Source organism: Esox lucius, chromosome 11, assembly GCF_011004845.1.
Source record: "Esox lucius isolate fEsoLuc1 chromosome 11, fEsoLuc1.pri, whole genome shotgun sequence".
NCBI classification, from domain to species: domain Eukaryota; kingdom Metazoa; phylum Chordata; class Actinopteri; order Esociformes; family Esocidae; genus Esox; species Esox lucius.
The window spans coordinates 34,832,867-34,859,338 of record NC_047579.1 but is presented as its reverse complement, the minus strand read 5'-3'; the positions used below and the strand labels follow the sequence as shown (position 1 = coordinate 34,859,338).

The 26,472-nt window shown below is 40.4% G+C and overlaps 1 protein-coding gene across 6 annotated transcripts in view; it reads right to left on the bottom strand.

The window, feature by feature from the left end:
- Nucleotides 1–26,472, bottom strand: part of LOC105013131 (septin-9-like) — a 100,042-nt gene that overhangs the window by 44,846 nt on the left and 28,724 nt on the right. The window contains exons 1-2 of one of the 6 annotated variants that reach the window (XM_010874438.4): nt 12,285–12,429; nt 12,051–12,179 (exon numbers count right to left, since the gene is read on the bottom strand). The exons of 2 other annotated variants lie outside the window; for them this stretch is intronic. In XM_010874438.4, coding sequence (XP_010872740.2) covers nt 12,051–12,105 — 55 coding nt within the window. In that variant the 5' untranslated portion in view covers nt 12,106–12,179; nt 12,285–12,429. 3 more of the 6 variants (XM_010874439.4, XM_010874442.4, XM_010874443.3) reach the window with 3 other exon arrangements.

The following is a 26,472-nucleotide window of genomic DNA, read 5'->3' as shown; positions in this document are numbered from 1 at the left end:
GCTGTGTAAAAAGTTGTGTATGACTAATTCCATAACGTATGGAACACAAACGGAAAATATACAGGAAGTCAGTTCATTGGCCTACCTGATTTAACGCGCTTCACATAGTTTTTCAACATAGTGATTTTGCAAAATAACTTCAAAGGAAAACGTGACTGACCCACAACGTCTTGCACGTGAACAATCTAGAACCTACGGAGAAGACCGGTTCATAAGCACTCGTGTTGTTATGAATCTTTTTGAAGCGTCTGTTTCTTAATTGTTTATTCAATACAGTTCTGACACAAGTTTGTCCATACAATAAAAACCGCGACGATGAAAATAGAAGAGCAACAATGATTATTGTCTTTTTTGCCATGCTGGCGTGACATTCGCAATAACGTAATTAAACTTTGACCTATTGGTCACGTGTACCTTGGTAAGTGACGCTATAATTATGTATATTGTAAAACCTTATACATGTCTATGTATGGCTCCGTTTTACACAGAGTGCAAGCCAAAACGCTGTTTTAAATCTTTTGTAATTCTTTGGTAAATTTTGTAAAATCTAAAATGTCTAAACTAGTACAGTACAATCATGAATATCCCCTGACTCAGTAGCCTAATACTAGTGTTACATTAAAGGGTCATTTCACCCATGTTTGAGAGGATTCAAGGTCAGTGACATTTATTTCACACATAATTGTCCAGAAGGAGCACAGGTATGGGATTTGCAATGTTAACAGCACATTCTATTATGTATTAACAAGCTAGATCTGAAAATCTAAAGTAGTTATGTTTTATTACATTTTACACCATTATTTTATACCAATAGTTATACCAATACCAATCTATCTCATGATTGGAAGGATCCGTTTTTAGAAGTATTCTTACATGGTGATTACACCCCAGCCAACACTCAATCAATCAATCAAATTTATTTATAAAGCCCTTTTTACAACAGCAGTTGTCACAAAGTGCTTTACAGAGACACCCGGCCTTAAACCCCAAGGAGCAAACAACAGTAGTGTTCTACCAGATTCTGTCCTGCTCAAAAAGTCCCTACGTCAGGGAGCAACATACGTTAAGTGACCCTTTATGAAGCTCACCATTTGCACACACTCTTTTAGGCAGGTTTTTGTATCATATTACTGAATGGTTGCCATGTTGGCTGCAGTTCATGTGGGGCTACCTCAAGCGTAAAATATGTTTGAGAAAATACATGATACTGTGCTATGGATGGGGTTAAATATGTAATTTTTCATGTTATAGCTCAAGCTGAACTGGCTACAGTTCGGAAATGTTTACATATCACTTTGGAAAGAGCAAAACATGGATTCATGTTCTTTGGAATGCATTATGTATGTTTCTCTGATATATAAAGTATGTCTGCTTAAATAAGGCTGAATTTTACTGGCCAAGCTCTTTCCCTACTCCATATAATTTTCTGTATGGATATGAAACATTTGGTTGACGGTTATCAACAGGTTTGAATTCCAGGTCAATCAGCGTTCCAGGCCCAAAGGGTCCGTCAGACCTGTGCTCGCAGACAATGACCGGCTTTATCCCAGAGTCTCCAGGCAAAGTTGTTGTCCACATGGGCACGACAGCGAGGTTAGGCCAGTTGACTGATGGGAAACTGTTTCAAATAGGGGTTGGGTTTCATCTCGTATACAAATACAGGAATAGGGATCTGGCCCACATTTACCTCGAGCATAAACGCTTATCTGGAGCGACCTGTAGAAAAATGACCATCAATCTGCACTAACATTAAAGAAAGAGCCTTTGGAAAGTGAGTTCCTAGGAAGAAAAGACCCCAGATCCAGTTGAAGACCAATTTGGATATCAAATGAGAGGTTCTGTTTCACTTTTTGAATGGGATTACTGAAATAAATCAACTTTTTGATTATATTCTAATTATATGACCAGCACCTGTATACAGTTCTGACCAGCTTTGAGAATCACAGTGTGACAGAGGCTATCCTAAGAGTATTTGGCCTATACAGCGTAAAACATTGTGATGGATGCTGTCCTTACAGTAATTGGCCTACAGTATACAGTGTATAATATTGTGATGGATGCTGTCCTTACATTAATTGACCTATACAGTGTATAACATTGTGAGGGATACTGTCCTTACATTAATTGACCTATACAGTGTATAACATTGTGAGGGATACTGTCCTTACATTAATTGACCTATACAGTGTATAACATTGTGAGGGATACTGTCCTTACAGTAATTGACCTATACAGTGTATAACTTTGTGAGGGATACTGTCCTTACAGTAATTGACCTATACAGTGTATAACATTGTGAGGGATACTGTCCTTACAGTAATTGACCTATACAGTGTATAACATTGTGAGGGATACTGTCCTTACAGTAATTGACCTATACAGTGTATAACATTGTGATGGATGCTGTCCTTACAGTAATTGGTCTACACCAGGGGTGTACAAACAGTTTAATGGAGGGCCGAGTGTCTGCAGGTTTTTGCTCTCACCTTGTACTTGATTGACTAAATAGGTTACTAATTGGTTAGTTTCTACCCTCACCTGGTTGTTTAGGTGTGAACAGGGAACCAATTTATAGGAAAAAACAAAAACCCAATGACATTCGGCCCTCCGTGGAACAGTTTGGACACCCCTGGTCTATACAGTGTATAACTGTGTGATGGATGCTGTTTTTACAGTAATTGGACTTTACCGTGTATAATATTGTGATGGATGCTGTTCTTACAGTAATTGGCCTATACAGTGTATAATATTGTGATGGATGCTGTCTTTAGAGTAATTGGTCTATACAGTGTATAATATTGTGATGGATGCTGTCCTTACAGTAATTGGCCTATACAGTGTATAACAATGTGACAGAGGCTGTATGTGGCATAGGATGACCAGTTAGTTAGTCCAATTTTACCCTTGATTCTCTGTCAAAAGGTATTCCCGGTATTGAGGAACAATCCAGACAGTGTAATTAAGGATAGAGAAGGGAAGGGAGCTCTGTGTGTGTTATCTGTGCTAAGAGTGACATTAGTGGACTAGAGGCTCTATACACAGGTGCACTTTAGGTGCACTTTAGCTCATGCATGTGTCTTTGTATGTGTGCCCTTATAGTGCCATACAAAAGTATTCTAACAGCATACTAATTCTCTCATATTAAGTATGCTACCAAATGGTACACTGACATTTAGTTCTGTTTAATGTTTTATTTTGAAACTCAGAATAAATGAGCGTAAGATAACATTGATTTAAAGTTGGGAAATATTTGCGTGAAAAAAAATGAAATATGTACCTGTGTACATGTTTTCAGCTCGTGCTGTGAATCCTCCCAGACTACACAGACGAAAGAAATAGTCTAACGAGGACAAAATTACAAAATGCATAGATGAGGAAAATGCTAGTAAGTAACATCCAAGTATTTGGAGGTCCCAGTGAGCACGATTGGATACATTTTCACCACCCAGGCACTGGCAAGAAAAGGTTCAAAACCCAGTGCTTAAAAAAGAAGAAGCCATATAAAAGCCTGTATGGGAGGGTGACAAGAAATAAGCTGTTTCTCAAAAAGAACCATGTGTTGAGAGCACATCTGGAGTTTGCCAGAATGCATGAGAGTGACCCAGCTGCGATGTGGGAAAAGGTTTTGTGATCAGATAAGACCAAAAAACTCAAAGAGCTGGGTGGCGCAAACTTAACACTGCCCATGCCACAGGATACACCATCCATACAGTGAAGTATAGTGGTGGCAGCATCATGCTGTGGGGATGCTTCTCATTCATTGGGACTGGGCATCTTGTTAAAATTGAGGGAAGAATGGATGGAGCAAAATACAGACAAATACTGTAAGAGAAACTGTTTCAGTTCACAAAAAAAAAGGAGGTACTTTACTTTTCAACAGGACTGTGACCCCAAGCACACGGTCGAAGCAACTTTGGAGTGGCTTAAGAACAAAAAGGTCCTGTTGCCCATTCAATGTCCTGATCTCAGTCCCATTGAGAATTAACAAATCGGCCATTAAGAATGGTTCAAAATCACTCTGATCACTAGTATGATAGAATTGACCTAGAATTGGTCTGAATTCCTTTGCAAGGTAGTGTGTGTGTGTGTGTGTATGGCCCTGTCCCACTTCACCCAGCTTTGTTAATAAAGTAAACACACAGGGGTTGGAGCCTGGCTTTGAGGCTCTGACGCACATCGAAGACCCAGGACCCCTAAACCATCTCTGTTTTCTCATACTGCTGTTTTGTGTGTGCATTTCCAAGGGTGTTGTTTTTCTATGAGAGAAAAACAGCGTATTTGGGTCTGTTCGTGTATATTTCAGCCAGTAGGAAACTATTTATGGAGTTGTGTGGGCATTGTATTTCTCTCTTTGTGTTTGTGTGTTACTGCATGTCCTGTATGTTTTTTTTAATGTATTAATGTGTCCCAACTCAAGAACTAATCTAACAGTATAAGGACCTCTACAGTATTATGAGATAACAGTTTCTGCAGCTACAGAGTATGAAGCGATAACAGCATTCTGAGCAATACATTTTCAGGAGCTATCAGCATCAGGAACTGTGCAATACTAGGAGATAACAAGTGTTAGGAGGTTATCAGAAAATAGTTTTCAGGAGTTTTACAGTACCAGAAGATAATAGCATCAGGAGATAAAATCTCCCAGCATATGTGAGATCATTATAATGAGGACCAAAGCATATTGATTCAAATCTTCCTCTCCCCTCCAATTCTCATGCCAGTTATGCTTTCTTCCATTTCACTCAATTGACAGACTGTCTTATCCATAGCTACTTAAAGTATTGATTGCATCCATTTTCATACTAGCCCATTATAGGAATTAAATCCACAGCCCTGGCATTTCAAACTTGCTATTGCGTTATTTCACCTAATTGATATGGGAGTTTATCAATGTTTGAATTGATTTCAAATGTGTATATGATCCAAGGGAAGTACAGTGAACTCCAAAACGATGGGTTTAAAGTGTACAGTCAGCTGTTATTATAGTGGATTTACAACCTTTTAGCACTTTTTGAACATAATGTATCCGGTTTATTTAAGGGTATCAAAAGTTTTGGCATAATGTTTTTCACAGCCCTTTCTTATTAGGCAGGTGTGTTTGTCAGTAATGCATGAACAAGAGAGCTGCGAGGGTTGTTTTAATAATCTTTTAAAAAATCTGTAGCTGAGTTTGAGCTCAACAATAACAAATTACCTGGTGTAGCACACAAAGGCTCTACAGTGAAAGACCAAAGAATGCAAACAAACAACATCAGGAACACTCTCCAGGAGGTAGGAGTGGATGTGTGGATTTGACAATGGTCCACAGGAGACTTCACAGCCAAACTAAAGGTTGGACTGCAAGGTGCAGAAATGTTTGTCTCAAAAACAGGACGGCCTTAAAGTACCTGAACGACTGCAGAGCTCTGGTAGAAGCATGCTGAGTGAGTCAAAGATTAACTTTTCCATTTATTTACCATTTATTTAACCAGGTAAGCCATTTGAGAACAAATTCCCAATTCTTTTAGTTTTGGATCTATCGAAGTGATCAGAGATTTTCCACTGTGTGCTCTCTGTTTAGGTAGGGGTAGCGTTAGAATTTGCTTTGTGTGTCAAATAGTTATCTTTTCGTTTTCTCACAATACATTTTTTGCTTTAATTCTCCTGGGGCACTGTGAGGTCAATTTCTCTCACGCTCTCCTTTGCTTTCCATACGTCTGTCTCTTTCGGTCAAACTGTCACATATCTTTTCTCTTGCCCTGCCTTCAATAATACCTTGCCTTAAAACGTTAAAACATATTTCCTTATGAAAATGAACTAACCTAGATGTAAGTCTGCTTCAGCTAAGTCTATTCACCCCCAAGATCATCATGGTATGCAAATTTTTTTTGTTTTACATTTAAACAGACAGGTAAATCCTCTTTGTACACACCATGTTTTTTGCTGTTTGGTGCCAGACAAATCAGGCGAGGTTAGCTAGGACATCACTTACCAAAGTACCTCTCCAAGCTACTGGAAAACATATAACATGACATTATTGGTCTCTCAGCAATGTAGTGAGGTAGACTAGGTGGAAGATTAGCAACACGTGGGTGTCCTCTATGCTTTTCTTAACACTGCACTGGATGGCAAGGGACCACAAGATGAGCTGAGAGTCAACTACAAGTGGTGAGACTGTAAAGTTATTTACAGACGTCATCATGACAAACTGTTTCCTCTGTTTATCCAAATCAGCAGAGGTCTAAACACATTGGTCAATATGCACAATAAAGTATATAGGGTGTTGCATGTGAAAACCATGTTTCATTTCTCAACATCACTACAATTCCCAATATCACAGCGATATACTTTTTCTTTGAGACACTCATAAGTGTAATACTTTGTGAATCCCTCGCAGGAAGGGTTACTGGACAGATTTTCTTTAGGTAATACCAAGGCTTAATCACTCACCAAGACACACCCTTCATCTAGAGGAGGAATAGTTAATATTCACTAACAAAATAAATCTTTCGTTGCATGTATGCGTAGAAGACTTTCATGAACTCAATGGGCCTTGACTTGTCTGGGACTGTGTGTGTGTGTGTCTGTATGTGTGTATACAGTATACGTGTGTGTGTGTTGTTGGTGCAAGCTTGAGTGAAAATGTGTGTGTCCCTGTGCGTACATGTGTGTGTGTGTCTGTGCCTGCGTGTGTATGCCTCCGTTGCTGTGTGTGGGTATTTTGTGTGTGTGGTATAAGTTACTGTCTACATGTCCAACAGGAACGATAATAAACTGCAGTAGCTAAAAACACATATAGCCTTGTTATGTTCTCCCTGCATTGAGTTCCTCAAGCCTCCAGCTATGCACACAAAAACACGCATTAACAGTGAGAACTAGGGTTAAGTGCCTTGCTCAAGAGTACAATGGCAGACACATACTCACACACAAAGAACACAGCAAAAGAGGCAAAATAAAAGTGTTAGCTGGTCAGAGGGTCACTGATAGGGGAAATAAGACTGAAGACAGCTGGATGGCCTATCAGCTCCTGGCAGGGTATACTTCCTGTATTGTCATCCAATGGGGTTCCCTGATAGTAATAGGGTCAGGGAAGCTGCTGTGCAACATAATGACAGATTGACACAAAATAAATAGTGGGAAAATACTGTAGAAGCATTTCAGTGTGACATGCCAAAAGTACAGCATACATTCACAGTGTACACTGAAACTGTATCCACTTGTGGTAGATCTAGAATGCCCTACAAATAAAACCAATGGAATAAATCATCAAAACATGTATACTACTGTTTAAAAGTTTGGGGCCACTTAGAAATGTCCTTGTTTTTATGAGAAAAGCACATTAAAATAACATCAAATTGATCAGAAATACAGTGTAGACATTGATAATGTTGTAAATGACAATTGTACCCGGAAACAGTTGATTTGTAAAGGAATATCTACAATATCTAGGCATTCAGAGGCCCATTATCAGCAACCATCACTGCTGTGTTCCAATGGCTCGTTGTGTTTGCTAATCCAAGTATAGAATTTTAAAAGGCAATGTCATTAGAAAACACTTTTGCAATTATGCTAGAAACAGCTAGAAATGTTGTTATAAAACTGGCCTTAGTTGATTACCTGGAGTGTCAGAAAATTGTGGGTTCGGATAACAGGCTCAAAGTGGCCAAAAACAAATACATTTCTTCTGAAACTCGTCAGTCTATTCTTGTTCTGAGAAATGAAGGCTATTTAGAGTTACAATATTAGAGTGTCTAGTTTGAGAAACAGACGCCTCACAGGTCCTCAACTGGCAGCTTCATAATATAGTACCTGCTAAACACCAGTCACAACATCTACAGTGAAGAGGCTGTCTTTCTAGACAGTTGCATAGAAAAAGCCATATTTCAGCCCAAAAAAATGAAAAGATTAAGATGGGCAAAAGAACACAGAGGAAGATTGGATAGAAGTGTTATGGACAGACTACGTTTCAGGTGTTCGGATCACGAAGCAGAACATTTGTGAGACACAGACCAAATGAAAAGATGCTGGAGGACTCATTGACGCCACCTGTCAAGCATGGTGGAGGCAATGTGATGGTCTGGGGGTTCTTTGGTGTTGGTAAAGTGGGAGATTTGTACAGGGTAAATTAACGGTATCTTGAAGAAGGGACTCCATTTTGCAACGCCATGCCATACCCTGTGGACGGCATTTGATTGGAGACAATTTCCTCCAACAACAGGACAATGACCCAAAGCACAGCTCCAAACAATACAATAACTCTTTGGGGAAGAAGCAGTCAGCTGGTATTCTGTCTATAATGCAGTGGTCAGCACAGTCATCTCAACCCTATTAAGCTGTTGTGGGAGCAGCTGGACCGTATGGTAAGAAGTGCCAACCAACTTGTGGGAGGTGCTTCAGGAAGCATGGGGTAAAATCTTTTCAGATTACCTCACAACATTGACAACTAGAATGCCAAAGGGCTATAATTCTGCAGGGCTATAATTGCAGCAAATGGAGAATTCTTTGACGAAAGCAAAGTTTGAAGGACACATTTATTATTTGAATTAAAAATCAATATTTCCTATTTATTTTGCTACATTTCCTATTCAACCTAATTTCATGTATGAAAACAAGAACATTTTAAGTGACCCCAAACTTTTAAACGGTAGTGTAGATGAAATTACCTACAACTGCCTAGATGTGTGTTTAATGCAGGCCACGTTTTTACATTAAGGCTTGATTTCTTTACTTGGTCTTTGATGCCATGGGCCAAACATGTAAATGGCAATGCTTATTCGGTTGACTTATGCAATAAACCATTTAAATAAAAATGAAATATTATCACCATTGCCATCGTCATAAGACCGAAAAAGCATTAAAACCTATTTTACCCTCTGCCTATATATTTTTTCTGCTTATCTAAGCATACTTAGGAAGCTGCCACTTTAATCATGAATATGCTGTGGGTTTCAAAGACTGCTTGAAAAATTGTAAGGCTTAAGTCGTTATAAGTCTTCACAGCTGGTGCTGTTCTAGCAAGCAGTAACTCCATTAAGTTGACCAGTATTTATCTAATTAGCAAAGAGTATCAACAAATGCACTCTGATCTCAGTACTGAAAAGGGCTTTCACTAGTGGGTATGAGGGATGGCTTCTGCTGCCGCTGCTAGAATTCTCAGCCAATATACTGCCTCTGCCTATAACAAAATCTAACTCAATCTAGCAGAGTTAGATTTGTTTTTGTTTCATGCATTGAAAATGGGCTTGTATTATGTTGATTTGATGACATTCCTGAAAAAAGGTTGATATACTCTATAAATGGCAAACTAATACAGTGAACTCAGTGAAGCTCAGTCTGGTGCATCTGGCTAGTGTTTTTGGATATATACAGTAACAGGAATTGCAAGATTTTCTATGTCACAGACTATGGGTGCATTCTAAATGCCCCCCTATTTCTTAAACAACGGATGACAACGGATGGCCCTAGTAGAAAAATGTACACACATAGGGAATAGGATGCCACTTAGCACTAACCCTTCATTCTTTACCATGACATCTAGTCTAACTTCTGCCTGCCTGTCAAAAAGTGAAGGAGGTCTAGAAGAGGTTTTTCTCCTGCATTTAGTTTTGAATAGTTCAGTGGTTCACAACCAGGGGTACTAGGCTTAGGCCTATCCGTAAGGGGTACTTGAAAAGATTTATAGGACCACAGTAACAGAAAATGGTTGGGAACCACTGTAAATTGGCTTGCAACGCAGCCTGGGAGAAAATAGATTATGTGGAGAGGTTTTGACCGAGGTCCATCAATACAAGGTTCGTAGGTTGGCTATTTGTGCCACTATTCAAATAGGGACCTTCTGTGGTAAATATGACTGGGAGTATGTCTTAATTGATACAGCATCAAAATATCACCATCAAAGTGAGATTTAACTTGATATTCCAGCATTGCTCTGGTCAGGATTGTTTTATATATACTTTGCATGGAATCTCACATTGTCTTAACCTTTCATCCTTGAACCTAGAGGAAAACCCAAAGCACAACACAGCTGAGAACCGACAATCATGATGTGACAGAGTAACCACTTTTTTTACATAAACGATTAGTGTAACTCAAAGTAAATCCTTAAAGAATGATCTAGGATCAGATTACCTAAACCAAATTCTAATCAAAACCATAAATCAAATTCTGACTTGAACTATTAGAGACAGGAGTCTGACCCTAGTTAGAGCAAACTAATAGATGGCTTGCCCCTATATGGAGGGTTAAAGCTCAGAGCAGGGCTGGGCCAGAAGCTTCTCTCCTCTGGCCCGTAAAAGAGAGGCCAGGCTGTGTTGTGGATATTCACTCCTCTGTCCACCCCCGCAATTTCACCCACCACAGAAATCTGCTCTCTCTCTCTGGAATTTCCTCTCACTGCCCAAACACACAGAAAGTGCACTGAGTGTGTGTGTGTGTGTGTGTGTGTGAGGGAGGGAGACTGATGGACATGTGTGTAACGCAACAGTATGAGCAGTATCCATGCAGCATAAGATAATTTGACTACCGGACCTCAAAGTATAAATGAGTAGCCCAATTATTAGAGTGCACACAACATAATCAGAGATTTTAGTGAAATCAATGCCTTAAGACATTGGCAAATCAAAAACAGCGCAATTTTACTTCAGATATGACAATAAACAACTATTATTTGTATCATAACTTGGTGGTTATGCTGTTTTAGCTAATTGCCATCCAATATCTGAAAGACCTGAGCCAATATCTGAAAGACCTGAACCACCCTACAGAGCAAAGTGTTTGGATGCAGGCTAAAAGCAAACAACAGAAACCCTAGTGTGAGTTGAGAACAGCAGAAGACCCTTGTAACCTGGTCAGTAGAGGTCATAAAGGTGGTGGCTGAGGTCATCTGCAGGCTGCGGGAGACCCCTGCCCTCTGAGTGTTATAGACCTAGGGAACTACTCATACATCAGAAAGGATGAATGTCTAGGAGACGGACACATCATCCTCCACTAGTAACAGACTCTCACTTCCCTGACTTTGTCTTTATCACATCACAGCCCTCGGAGAATGACACACACACACACCAGTGCAGGTAGGTACAGGGTGTAAGCAGTGAGCATACAGCACATACCATCAGGTACCTGGTGTTGACAGGATCAGCCCTGGACAAGTGTGGATGCGTCCTTAATTGGCATGTGTTTGTGAAGTACAGGAGCCGACGCAGAGAGGGAAGAGGTGTCAGCCTGACGAAAAGCCCACGGCTGAAGAGGTCCAGAGGATGGACAAGGCGCAGAGAGAGGAAAAGAGGGAGGAGGGGAGGAGGAGAGGGATGACAGGGGGGAGTATGTGCCGAGGGCAGGGAGATGAAAAGGGGGAAGGAAGCTCCTAAAGGAGGGAGGCCGAGAGGTGGAAGGGTGTGGTGAAGGCGTGAAGGAGCCAGGTGTTCCCTTCCATGGTCAGTTGTCGAGTTTCTCTTTTCTTCTGTTTTACCCTTCCTCTCTGCTATGTCTCTGCAAACCAGGAGAACATCTCCAACTCTCCCTCTCACTCATTCTCTCCCACGGTACAAACACACACTCAAGCACACTCACACATACAAGCGCACGCTCATTTTCTGGTTTTTCTGGTGTTTCTGGAGAACTCCGGACTTTTTCTCATGCTCTTTCTGTCTCTAGAAGTTTCCCTCCTTGCTGTCCAGTACCTTTCGTTAGGCTTATAGGAGGCTGCTAAATCAATAGCACACTGTGCTCTGAACTCAACACTCACACACCATATGGCCACATGACCTCCATGACTGACACACATGCAGCTCACAGCGGTTACAGGGGAACGGGGGAGGGAGAGGGGAGGAGAGAGAGGGAGAGGGGGAGGAGAGAGAGGGAGAGAAAGTTCATGAATAGTTTAATTAAAGTAGATGAAGTTTAAGTCTGCATTCCAAGACTTCTTGCCGTATTGACCATGTAGATCCGTAATTTTATCCCACTTTTGATTAAAAACACTAAAACTCTGGATATTGTGTCGTCATCAGAACGGAACATACTAAAGAGCAGTGAAAGAGACACAGAGAAAGAGGTGCGTAAAGGACAAGACTAACCTTCAAAGTCTGAGATGATCCCTTCCAAGTGAGCATTGACAGTGGAATCAGACATTTTGTGGGTGAATATGAGGGAGCAGGAATCCCTTATTCCCAAGCAAGGCAAAGTCTCCCAGATGCTGTCACCCGCTTTAAACAAATCCCAAATTAGGAGACCATACAGGGGTAAAATAACAGACAGAGGTAGCGGCTCACTGATCCAAGCCCACAGCTTCTCTCTCTTAAAGCACCAACCTCTTTTTCCTCCCTCTCCTTCTCCTCCTCCTCCACGTTCAGAGCTGCTGTTGCTGCTGCGAAGCTTGGAATGAGGGAGCGATGAGCCGATGACAACCCCCCACTCTCCCTCTCTCCCTCTCTCTCTCTCTCTCTCTCTCTCTACGGTTCTCTCTTCCTCCCTCCCTCCCTCCTTCATTTCTTGCCTTTCTTCTCCTTCCCTTTCCCTTCTCTTGCTTTTCTTTAAGTGGTCTCTCCCTGTGAATACGCCTGTGTTATTTAACTTTGTGAATATTATAAAGCCTTCTACTCAGAAAAACACACACCCACACACACACACACACACACACACACATACCTGCTCACACGCATACACACAAGAAGACATCCACACATAGTCACATGTGCTTAGACGATTACACACACATGCACATGGGTAGACTCACGTAGTCTCCAGCAAATTGACGTCACTGTAAATATACACCACAACATTGCCCTTTTCCAAGGTTCTCAGTATGCAGCGTTGACAAGAAAATAAAAACAGGACTGACCACAGACACACTGACCAGAGACGGACCAGGACTAATATGGTCAAGCCAGTTCCAGCACTATTATGGGCTGTTAAAGAGATCTGCAGATACTCTGTTTCTGGGGACAGACAACAATAAATATGTAGGCTAATGACTTAATGACCATGAGAATGTGCCTCTGCGTGTGTGTGTGTGTGTGTGTGCTTGAACGGGCATGTGCATGCGTGAGAGAGACAAAAAGAGAGATTTGGTGTAAGTGTTGGTGACTCAGTATGCATGTATACAAACTACATGATTTATGACAAAATACTTCCCCTCCAAAAATCCCTTCACTGTGACAAGCCTGCAGCAGCAATCCTCCAGTCCAGTCCTTTAAAGACCAGACTCTGTTGGTGGTTTCCTTACTGTGGCAGTGGTGCAACATGCCTGGGGCCACCAATGCCTTGTCAGCCAGAGAGGAGACAGACAGGAGGCAGACACAAGAGAGCCGGGAAAGGAAGGACTGAGTACTGAGGGACGGTCACCCTGTGGCTATAGGGAATAATATATCACAGAATAGACCTCCTCTGCACTGTTGAATAGCAGTAGTAGTAATAATAGTAGTAGTATTGGCAATAGTTGTTGTTGTAGTAGTAGCAGTATTTTCTGGACAACTTCAAACCATAGAGGCATACAACAAAAAACATAAAAAATATATTTCCATTGTGGCACTCATAAACAAAACAGTACACATTACAAGATACATAGTAAACCTACTATGGCAGAGTACAGCTTAGTCACTACAGGGCTACACATCCTGGCCGCAGCATATATGAAAAAAACTGGACCAAAACAATGGGAATGCCATGGCAACTGCACTCAGCAAGCCCAAATGGGGTAAAGATTCAGAATGTTTTTATTGAGCCCCCATTAAAAATAACTTACCCTTAGGCTATTGCAATATGTACTATTTTTGGGTAAAAAAGTTAAATGCTTGCATGTCAGTCCAAATGCATTAACCGACTCCAAACAACTGCATTACACTTACAAAACTTCAAATGGCACAACTGACTGCTACAGAGCTTACTAATGGAACATAGGAGTTTTTCAGCGACTAAAGCCAAATATATCCCAAATTCAGACTGTATAAAATACCTTTTGCATCCGTTAGAAGTTAATACGCCAAAACTATGATTGTTAGAATTGATTTGCTAGCTTTGTTAACCAGACCACCCACCTAGCAGAGTGTTCTTATGACTTTCCTACGGAAGCCCTATGGAAGCCCTGAACCACAAGGTGAAAAAACTTAAAATGTAATATATATATACAGCTCTGGAAAAAATTAAGAGACCACTGCACTTTTTTTTTTCCTTTCCAAAAAAGTTTTAAAGGAAAGTTTTGAGTGAGGAACAGAAGCGTTCAATTTGCAGTGGTCTCTTAATTTTTACCCCTTCTGTTCCTCACTCAAAATCAGAGCATTTGGAAAGGAAACCTTTGGAAAGGAATGAAAAAGTTGCAGTGGTCTCTTAATTTTTTCCGGAGCTGTATACTGTGGATATAAAAAGTCTACACACCATGGTTAAAATGTTTTTGTGATGTAAAATAATTAGACAAAGATAAATCATGTCAGAACTTTTTTCACTTTTAATGTGATCTATAATGTGAACAATTCAATTGAAAAACAAACTGAAATCTTCGAGGAGGAAAAATGAAAAATAAAAACCTTACAATAACCTGATTGCATAAGTGTGCACACCCTGTTATAACTGGGGTTGCGGCTGTGTTCAGAATTAACCAATCACATTCAAACTCGTGTGATAAATAGAAGTAATTACACACCTGCCATCATTTAAAGTGACTCTGATTAATCACAAAATAAAGTTCAGCTGTTCTTGTAGGATTTTCCTGACATTTTCTTAATTACGTCTCAGAGCAAAAGCTATGGTCCGCAGAGAGCTTCTATACTATCATTATCACTCGGCCGACATTTTTCTTTTACAGATGAAGCCACAGAGAGATAGCACCATACCTGAACTCCAACTCATCTCTAAAAGGAGTATCAGGGCCAAGAATTGTGAACTCACCCATCTAATTATCCTAATTTTTGAAATTTAGAATAAAAGACTTGATTAATCTTCATGATTATTTTTTTACCCATCATACACCATTATGTAACTTTACACTGTAAACCCCAAGTCTCGTTACTCAAAAAATACCAGACACACTGAAAATACTTGAGTAAATGTAGTTTTGTAGTCATTAGTCTAACCAGTTAAGTCCAACGAAATGTAGTAGTATACTAAACCATCCCTCCAATAAAATGTCCTAGTATGCATTGCCCTTTCATGGGTTACCACCCATGACTATATATGTTATCAACAGCGACATGGTTGTTGAACTCATTCACATTCCACTTTCTTCTGAGTTCTTAGACAAATGTTAAATCAGAATACATTACACATCCCATCTGGCCTCATACTGTGCTTTGCATAGTACAGTGGCTAGACATTTACGTTTGCAAAATACTTATAACTTCCTAACAATTCCCTGGGAATCTTTCCAGATTAGGAAAAACATGAGAACATTACCAGAATTGTGCAATCTTACCTGCAAGGCACATGCCTGCAAAGGGATGGGTAATTCCTGTTGAAATCCAGCTTCTAATAGAAAGACAGAATTCATTCTTATATATCAATCTGCAGTAAAGCATGATAGGAAAATTGTCATTTTTAACTAAAGAATTTGAGTTCAAGCTAACTTTGAGTTCAACTTACTAGAACTATTAAAGTAAAAAAGGTCTTAGGGTTTACAGTCTAGAGCAGTAAGCTAAAAATTAAAACCATCCTCTGAACCCTTTTGCACTATGCATTAATATGCAATAAATCTCAAGATCTCAATGTTGTAACAATTCCAATTTTGTAACCTTCAGCAAAGAGTCACTGAATGTTGTAAGAAGATTCCCACCTCGCCAGTGTACTAACCACCGACAGGAGAGTGATGGCAGCAGCGCATCCAAAGGACGCACCTGTTCCCACTCACTTGTTAGTTGTGTTTGTATTCTGTTGTTCACAGATTATTGTTTGTCTGTTATTGACCGTGCTGTTACACTTATTGACCGTGCTGATACACTTACTGACCGTGCTGTTACACTTACTGACCGTGCTGTTACACTTTCTGACCGTGCTGTTACACTTCGTTAAATCCTTCCAAAAGAAAAGAACATAGAGGAAGTCATTTGAATCGCTATCGTTCATTTGGTTTCTTTTTCCTTTTTGCCTCTTTTACACGCTCGTTATACTCGCACCATGACACCTGACTCTGCAACCCTCAAAACACTTTCACAGAGCGTTCCCTGAATACATATGCAACCCCAAAAAAGCTTTTTAGAACATCAAATGGAACTTTGTGAGAACATTGACACATTGTTCAGGGAACATTTCCACTACCTCAAAATGTATTTCCCCAGAGTGTTCTATGAACCAACTGTCTTTAGCTGGGCAGCTTGCTATTATGATCTTACTAAGAAAATTGAATTCAACAATGCCAATATTGTTTAACAACACTTACATTTTTAAGCATTTTTAAACACATTGAATTTCCTTAGGTGAATATACTGTGCATTATAACAAAGGCTCCAGCCAAGGGTGTTTAATAATTACACATGTACAGTAGCATTTCTCATACTAATACTTAATGTCAGTATTTTAGGCATTTTTGTGGCTTAGTAACATCCACAGTGTGTATGATTCTTTTCAGTTTAAATCTGTGTAAACGCACTAAATATTGATCATCTTAAGTTAGTTTCCAAGTGGATACGAGATGCACCAGCCTCATTCCTCCTGCAGAGATGCACTTGTAGTGAGTAACTACTGAGGATCTTTTGGAGAGTAACAACTGATTTATATAGAAATGTAGATTTCCCTAACCCTTCCCCTAACCACAGCTCCCACATCACTATCCCTATCCATACATTGAAACTAACCCTAACTCCAAAACCTGAGAATTATACTTAACCTCTAACCCCAAATCATTACTCGAAGATTCTCATTCTAACTGTATTCTCATTCTAACTGTAAAACTAAATTCTTAGAAAGAAATAGACTTTCTAAAAGTGGATCAGATCAGAGCTATAGTTCTTGGTTTAATTGTTAGGACTTCTGAGGAATTCTGGCACAGACAACCATTTATCAGTAATGACACAGTCCAGCAGGTGTCAGTGTTGTAACTATAACACAAGGGCTGTTGCAGAAATGGTCAATCACAGGAATGAGCCACAGCAGTACAGTAATGTATAACTCAGGACGGCCCAACCCTGTCCCAGGAGATCTACTGTCCTGTAGGTTTTCTCTTCAGACCCATTTGTGACTAACACGATTAAGCTTTTCATCAAGCTAATTATTAGAATCAGGTGTGCTGATAAGCCCAGTACTGATAAGCAACTAGATACACCCATTAGTGAATTTTAACATATATTTACATATATACATATTATTATTTACATTAGAAGTACAGTACTGTGATGTTCAATTTAGATGCAGTACTCTTTAAAGAAGTTTTCAGAAAATGGAAATGGACTCCTCTTGGAAACAAGGAAACTTGTTCCACTATTGGGTTGCCATGAGGGTAAAGAGATTTGGCGCTGTAAGGAGGAGCTGAGTGACAACCTGCATAGGATGAAAACAAGGCAGGCTGAGTCATTATGGATACGTTTTATTGATGGTCCCACAAAGGAAGACCAAGAGTAGATGTCAGGAATCTAGCCGGATATACAACAGTTGTAGAGCATGGGTAGTAGTTGAGTGTCATTCACATAGCAATGACAGGAGAGGCCATGTGGGGATATGATGGAGCTAAGTGACTACGTGTATAGAGAGGAGAGGTTAGGGCCTAGAACTGACCCCTGGGGGACACCAGCAGTGGGAGCCTGTGGAGCAGACACAGATCTCTCCCTGTAATGATGTGTAACTAGATAGCAATGAAGACATGTGGAGAATCCCACTGCAGACCCTCTGGCTGTGATACAATCTCCACCACACCTCATCCTCTGACACTTTCCTGTTTCATTTCACTTGTCAGGACCTTTTTGGGACCAACATTAATTTCCTTCTAAAATCCTGTTTTCTCTAACCACTAACTCTAACCAGAACTCCCAAAACCCCCAAATCAAACTTAACTCTAACACCTAAACTTAACCCCTTAATGCGTAACCCTAACCCTAATTCTAACCTCATTAGAAACCTAACCGTAACCCTAAGCCTAAAAAAGCCATTTATAAGATTGAGTACCGACAAAGCGTCCTCACTAGTCATGACTGACCACGAGTTACAATTCTTCTGAGGACATCTGTTCCTCACTGATAATACACGCATGCACACACACACGCACACACACAGACCACATGCTTCAAAGCCATCATCATGAGGCTGAAACATGTCCACTCCTGTCCCTGTCTCCTGCAGGCAGCAGCTGACAGAGAGGGCTGTCTTTAACAGCTGATGATATGGATTGCATTTCTATCATTATAGTTATTTAATCAGAAACATAACTAGCCAAACACAGCACATACAATATAAAGTACCAAGTGTTGCAAGGAGAAAATGAATCAGTGTTTCTTAGTCATCTGTGGGGAATTACAGAACCTACTGTATTATTATGCTGTAACAGATGCTGATTCTATGGGGCTGTTGTAGATTTAAAAACTTTACTGAAGGATACACATGAATATATTCAATGAAAGTCAGGTGTCAAGGACAGGAGGATAGTTTTCAAAACTCCTCGACCTCTTGGTTACAATGTCTGTATCTGGGACAAGGAGGAGAGGGCAAGGAGAGAGGACATATTGAAGGGACCTTAGTCAAAATGAGCAAAATCCAATAGGTTGCCCCCAGCAGAAATCACACCACTGATCCTTGGATTTGCAGGGGACTGACTGGTCAAGATCACTGCGCCAGTAAACTAAAAGTTGCTGGTTTTAATCCCTAAGATGACAAGGTGAAAACATACGTTGTGCTGTAGAGCAAGGTACTTAACCCTATTGCTGTTGGAAGTTGCTGTGGATCTGCTAAATGACTAAAATGTAAATCTAAGGCCGTCAGAAATATAGCTGAGGTCTATTAATGGAACCACTCAGTGAAACTTTGGCTCGCAGTACGTAACAATATCCGGGCTGCCCATGAGTAACCATAGAGATGTTGTGAAATCTTTGAATTGTTCTAATTCCTAATGCTATCACTGACCTGTACTCCCTTCTGACACTATGCCACCCTTAGTAGGCATTGATTGCTTTCATTTGTCCTGGTTAGTGACACATTGGAGGTACTGTGAGCTGATGCTGGAAATGAGGAAGAGAGGTTAACACAAAGGATAGGATGAGAGGAAGAGCAGAGGATAGGAAGAGAGGAGAATGAGAGGATAGAAGGAAAAAGCTAATCCACACTTTTGTTACTTCAAGATTAGACTATTGAAATGCTCCTCTCTCGGGTTACCCTGATAATTTCCCAGTGTTTTTATTTCATCCAGAGAAATGTACGGTTGTGTGTGCATACATTTCTGACCTGGTCCCCCCGTGTCTTGCAAGTGCCTGGCTCTATCAATTGAGATACGCAGGATAAGACACAAAATAAAGTTCTGCGATAGCGCAAACAATGCCAAAATCCTGACTAGAAGCAAGCAATTTGATCCCACTACTCAAGCACCAGCCCCTCTTCACTGGCTGCCTGTTACGGCTAGACAGTACATGGACGTACACCTACAAAACTCTCTGAATTAGTCCTGCTGTAAATACCTGTAGTCTATGATCACTAGACGCAGCCCTCCTTATTGTACCTAGAATTTCAAAACAAACAGCTGGATGCAGGGCTTTCTATCATAGAGCTCCATTATTCTAATTTAATGCAGGGCTCTATTATTCGAAACTATTTTAATCTAATCTAATGCATGGCTTTCTATCATAGAGCTCCATTATTCTAATTTAATGCAGGGCTTTCTATCATAGAGCTCCACTACTCTAATCTAATCTAATCTCATGCAGGGATTTCTATCATAGAGCTCCATTATTCTAATCAAATCAAATGCAGGGCTTTCTATCATAGAGCTCCATTATTCTAATCTATTCTAATCTAATGCCCGGCTTTCTATCATACAGCTCCATTATTATGACATGAAATAGAAGAGGCAAGATTCACCTCTTCAGAACGGCCAATGATTAAATAAGGTCTTGGGTTTACATGTTACGCTGGGAGGACTGTCCTCTAGCCCAAACCCGAGGGAGGGTGCCTCCTAGCTAATACGTCACTCCCAAACCCTTCGGACAGGGCCACAGCATCTCCAGACCGCCTCCCTGTCTCTGTCTCTAGTTTATACAATACAATAATTAATGTACCTGGGACTGCACTCCATCTATGCTAAGGCATCCTTTGACGGCATAATCCATGACGGCATAGTGTGTTACTAATGGTTTTCTGTGGTCCCAGCTCCCTTCAGGTCATTGACCAGGTCCTGCCGTGTAGTTCTGGGCTGATCCCTCACCTTCCTCATGATCATTGATGCCCCACGAGGTGAGATCTTGCATGGAGCCCCAGACCGAGGGAGATTGACCGTCATCTTGAACTTCTTCCATTTAATAATAATTGCGCCAACAGTTGTTGCCTTCTCACCAAGCTGCTTGCCTATTGTCCTGTAGCCCATCCCAGCCTTGTGCAGATCTACAATTTTATCCCTGATGTCCTTACACAGCTCTCTGGTCTTGGCTATTGTGGAGAGGTTGGAGTCTGTTTGATTGTCTGGACAGGTGTCTTTTATACAGGTAACGAGTTCAAACAGTTGCAGTTAATACAGGTAATGAGTGGAGAACAGGAGGGCTTCTTAAAGAAAAACTAACAGGTCTGTGAGAGCCGGAATTCTTACTGGTTGGTAGGTGATCAAATACTTATGTCATGCAATAAAATGCAAAAAAAATTTGATTTTCTGTATTTTTGTTTTAGATTCCGTCTCTCACAGTTGAAGTGTACCTATGATAAAAATGACAGACCTATACATGCTTTGTAAGTAGGAAAACCTGCAAAATCGGCTGTATTACTACTATCTGATCAATATTCATTGCTTTATTTTGTTACAGTATATAGTGTATATATTGATGCTTGGGCAATGAATTTGAGAATAGACAGAAGAAGGGTGAAAGAGAGAGACAGTCAGAAAGACAGACAGACATGTAGATGAGCCAGGTCTATACCCGAGTTATGAGTTGACGTGAGTGAGAGAAAACGAGAGATACTGTACAGGAAGCAGAAGAAATCTCACATACATGTTTTGATGGAAAAAGACTTGGGTTAAGGGTCCCTACTTGTGAGTGAGCATGTGAGTCATAACACAGTATTACTATGACTAATGGCTTCAGCCGCTTAGATAATGTAAACAGAAACTTGAACAACCTACATAAAACAGTACAATATAGGAACTTTGCATATTGTTGAGTGTCAATGCGTGTATACAGCGTGGAATTGACCAATGGGGCACTACACAGTGGAATGTACAGAAGCAGATTCAGTCAGCCTGAATCAGTCCTGTGGCTTTATTACCTGACCATACATTATACATGAACCCATGTATAACGTACAGATGTCAGTCACCGTACACACTCACACATACACCTACGCACACACTGAATGGTCACAGCTCAATGGTCCTCAAGCAAATACCAGGAGAGTTTAAGGGGCTACAAAGCAAAACTTTAGCAATCAAGCAAATGTATTTATATAGTCCTTTTTTATATCAGCAGTCACAAAGTACTTCTATCAAATACAATTCCTTTTGTTAAACAGTATAATGTCCCACTATCAGCACAACCACAAAGAGCCTATTTACACTACCAGTACAACCACACAGAGCCTATTAACATTACCAGTACAACCACACAGAGCCTATTAACATTACTAGTACAACCACACAGAGCCTATTAACATTACTAGTACAACCACAAAGAGCCTATTAATACTACCAGGACAACCACACAGAGCCTATTAACACTACCAGTACAACCACAAAGAGCATATTAACACTACCAGTACAACCACACAGAGCCTATTAACACTACTAGTATAACCACAAAGAACCTATTAACACTACCAGTACAACCACACAGAGCCTATTAACATTACTAGTACAACCACACAGAGCCTATTAACATTACTAGTACAACCACAAAGAGCCTATTAATACTACCAGGACAACCACACAGAGCCTATTAACACTACCAGTACAACCACAAAGAGCATATTAACACTACCAGTACAACCACACAGAGCCTATTAACACTACTAGTATAACCACAAAGAACCTATTAACACTACCAGTACAACCACACAGAGCCAATTAACACTACCAGTACAACCACACAGGGCCTATTAACACTACCAGTACAACCATACAAAGCCTATTAACACTACTAGTATAACCACACAGAACTTATTAACACTACTAGTACAACCACACAGAGCCTATTAACACTACCAATTCAACCACACAGAGCCTATTAACACTACCAGTACAACCACACAGAGCCTATTAACACTACCAGTACAACCACACAGAGCCTATTAACACTACAAATACAACCACACAGAGCCTAGTAACATTACTAGTATAACCACACAGAGTCTATTAACACTACTAGTATAACCACACATCGCCTATTAACACTACTAGTACAACCACACAGAGCCTATTAACACTACCAGTACAACCACGCAGAGCCTATTAACACTACTAGTATAACCACACAGAGCCTATTAACACTACTGGTACAACCACACAGAGCCTATTAGCACTACCAGTACAACCACACAGAGCCTATTAACACTACTAGTATAACCACACAGAGCCTATTAACACTACCAGTACAACCACACAGAGCCTATTAACACTACTAGTACAACCACACAGAGCCTATTAACACTACTAGTATAACCACACAGAGCCTATTAACACTACCAGTACAACCACACAGAGCCTATTAACACTACTAGTATAACCACACAGAGCCTATTAACACTACTGGTACAACCACACAGAGCATATTAACACTACTAGTACAACCGCACAGAGCCTATTAACACTACTGGTATAACCACACAGAGCCTATTAACACTACAAATACAACCACACAGAGCCTATTAACACTACCAGTACAACCACACAGAGCATATTAACACTACTAGTACAACCACACAGAGCCTATTAACACTACTAGTATAACCACACAGAGCCTATTAACACTACCAGTACAACCACACAGAGCCTATTAACACTACCAGTACAACCACACAGAGCCTATTAACACTACTAGTATAACCACACAGAGCCTATTAACACTACCAGTACAACCACACAGAGCCTATTAACACTACTAGTACAACCACACAGAGCCTATTAACACTACTAGTACAACTACAGCCTATTAACACTGGATATTATTTCTTTATGATTGCAAGAGATACAATCCACTACAAGACAATCACAGATGGTTCGATTTGAAAGTCTGTCGCCAACAAAATCATGTCCCTCAATCAAGAGTTTGCGGTAAAGTAGTGGATACAGACACTGAGTCTTAATCTGCAATAGAAATGATAATGGGATTGCATTAACGATACGCTTAAATTGAGCACGATCAAAGGGCGTTTGATATTTCAAACAGAAACCTTGAAAGATTACTAGGTTTCGTCTTTCATCAAGAAGGTGGCAAATGGACCATATCCCCTTGTCCATCCAATCTCCTAAGTATAGAGACTTGTTTCTAAAGAGTACGTATCTGTTGTTCCACAGTGGAGTATTGTGTGGTGTAAAATTATGCCTGAATGAGAGTTTCCAGTAGAGTAAAACCTGTTGGTCGAAGGAGGAGAGCTTAAGAGGTAGTTTTTGTATAGTGAAATCACAGCTTAAGAGAAACTGTATACCACCAATTTTCTTAAAAATCTCCCTGGGAAGACAGTACCAAAAATAATTGTCATTATTCAGAAAGTATTTTAACCAGTTGATCTTAAAGGTTCCATTGATACAATCAAAATCAATGGCTCTCAAAGCACCATCCTTGCAGTCTTTGAATGGTATAGGCTTCCTAATCTGGGTTTACTTTCTTTTTTCAAACGTAATCAAAGTTTATCTGATTGATGGACTTGACGGCTTTGTCAGAGAAAGCCAGAGAGTAAGTAGGGTAAATGTAACATGAAATACTTTCCATCTTTGTCAAGTATATATAACCACAAATAGAGATGTCCCTATGTAACCAGGCATTAAGTTTAGATTTGCATTCCTCCATTTCCAGAAATTAAAATTGTCAATCACAGAAATATTTTTGGTCATATGCACGCCCAGGTACTTGACAGAGGTCTTAATGGGGATGTTGTGTGCGTTCATTATGGGGCAATCATGGAGGGACATTAGTTCCCATTTGTTTAAGTTCAATTTCAAGCCTGAAGCTTTGGAGAAAGTATAAATTACTTGAAGTGCTTTGGGAATTTGTCCTTAAGGAAAAGGGTGCTAGTTGAGTTGTAACAATTTGTTGACCACCAACTTCTAATTTGGATATATCCGAGTGTTTAATAAGAATAGCCAACATTGCAGCAGCTAGTATAAATAGGAAAGGTGAGATAGGGCACCCTTGTTTTATACTGTGCTTAATAGCAAACTGTGGGGACGTGCCACGAGGCAAGGAGACTGAACTGCTTTTTGAAGTGAGTGTAGGTAAGGATGGCTATGGCCTGGCTCTCAGTCCTGGCTTTGATCTCAATCGAAAAATAACTTATTTTAGATTTAAAATCAAAAGACAAAGGACAGGAGAACACACTTTGTTTTTAAATGATAATCATAATGGTGAGAGGACTTTTTGTTTAACTACAGCTTGCTTTTTGTTGTTATCTCGTTCATATAATTGAATGTGTGTTCATATAATTTAATGTGTGTAAAATATTATTTCAAATTTAGATCACTAGTTGTGTGGTAAAAACAAAGGTTGCATGCTAGACATTGAATAAAGTTAAACTCTTTTATCTCTGACAGCATAAACTTTCCGTGGTCTTAAAAACAATGTGAGTAGTTGAATTTATTCCGCCTCTACATGAGTGACTGTTTTGGCAAATGTTTCTTTGAAACGACACAACCATACGTACTTCTAATGTGGTTCCTGCTATCGATATTTGCAACCCCTGTGTACGGTTTGCTGCTTCTGTGAGTCACAGCTGAGGTGTGGCTTAGGACCGACTGACTCTGTCATCAAAGAATTGTTTCACCTACATAGATCTGCAAAAGGTCACAAGTCATGCTCTGCATTCACTGGCATCCGAGTTCTCTATCTATATGTATGACGTCAGATCTTTCTCTGCTACTGGGGGCCTAGCTCCAATAGTCAAGGTTCATCACTGCAATTAACACTCTACAGCACAACCACACAGAGATTATCAACCACACAGAGACTGGTTATTTTTTACAGTACAGCTACACAGTACTGTCCAACCAGAGTGTAATCACCCTGTACAGTACAGCCAAACAGAGTGTAATCACCCTGTACAGTATAGCCAACCAGAGTGTAATCACCCTGTACAGTACAGCCAACCAGAGTGTAATCACCCTGTACAGTACAGCCAAACAGTGTAATCACCCTGTACAGAACAGCCAACCAGAGTGTAATCACCCTGTACAGTACAGCCAACCAGAGTGTAATCACCCTGTACAGTACAGCCAAACAGAGTGTAATCACCCTGTACAGTACAGCCAAACAGAGTGTAATCACCCTGTACAGTACAGCCAACCAGAATGTAATCACCCTGTACAGTACAGCCAACCAGAGTGTAATCACCCTGTACAGTACAGCCAAACAGAGTGTAATCACCCTGTACAGTACAGCCAACCAGAGTGTAATCACCCTGTACAGTACAGCCAACCAGAATGTAATCACCCTGTACAGTACAGCCAACCAGAATGTAATCACCCTGTACAGAACAGCCAACCAGAGTGTAATCACCCTGTACAGTACAGCCAACCAGAATGTAATCACCCTGTACAGTACAGCCAACCAGAGTGTAATCACCCTGTACAGTACAGCCAACCAGAATGTAATCACCCTGTACAGTACAGCCAACCAGAATGTAATCACCCTGTACAGAACAGCCAACCAGAGTGTAATCACCCTGTACAGTACAGCCAAACAGAGTGTAATCACCCTGTACAGTACAGCCAACCAGAGTGTAATCACCCTGTACAGTACAGCCAACCAGAGTGTAATTACACTGTAGAATACATCCACTCATACCTTAAGGCAGTACAGTAGCGGGTGGCGGTGTAGTGTTTGGACATTCATGTTTGTTTTTGACAGTGCGTGTGTATTTGTCCATGCAGCACCTTCACACAGGGAGATGGAATGACTCAGTAAATACAGCATCTGTCCCCTATCAGGAACAGCATTTTCTCTCTTTTTTTCTTTCTTTCTCTTTTTATCCCTTTCCTTCAACATCTCTTCAATAAAATCAAAATGTTTTATGCTCAAAAACCACCAGTATAACCACAAACCCCCACCAGCTTCAGAGCATCTACATATTGTTCTACTTGGTCATGTATTCATGGTAACACAATCAAAACAACAGATACACAGTGAACTAGGAAGTAGCTCTGCCCACAGTTTCCTCCAATAAAACAAGCTTAAATCTGCCTAG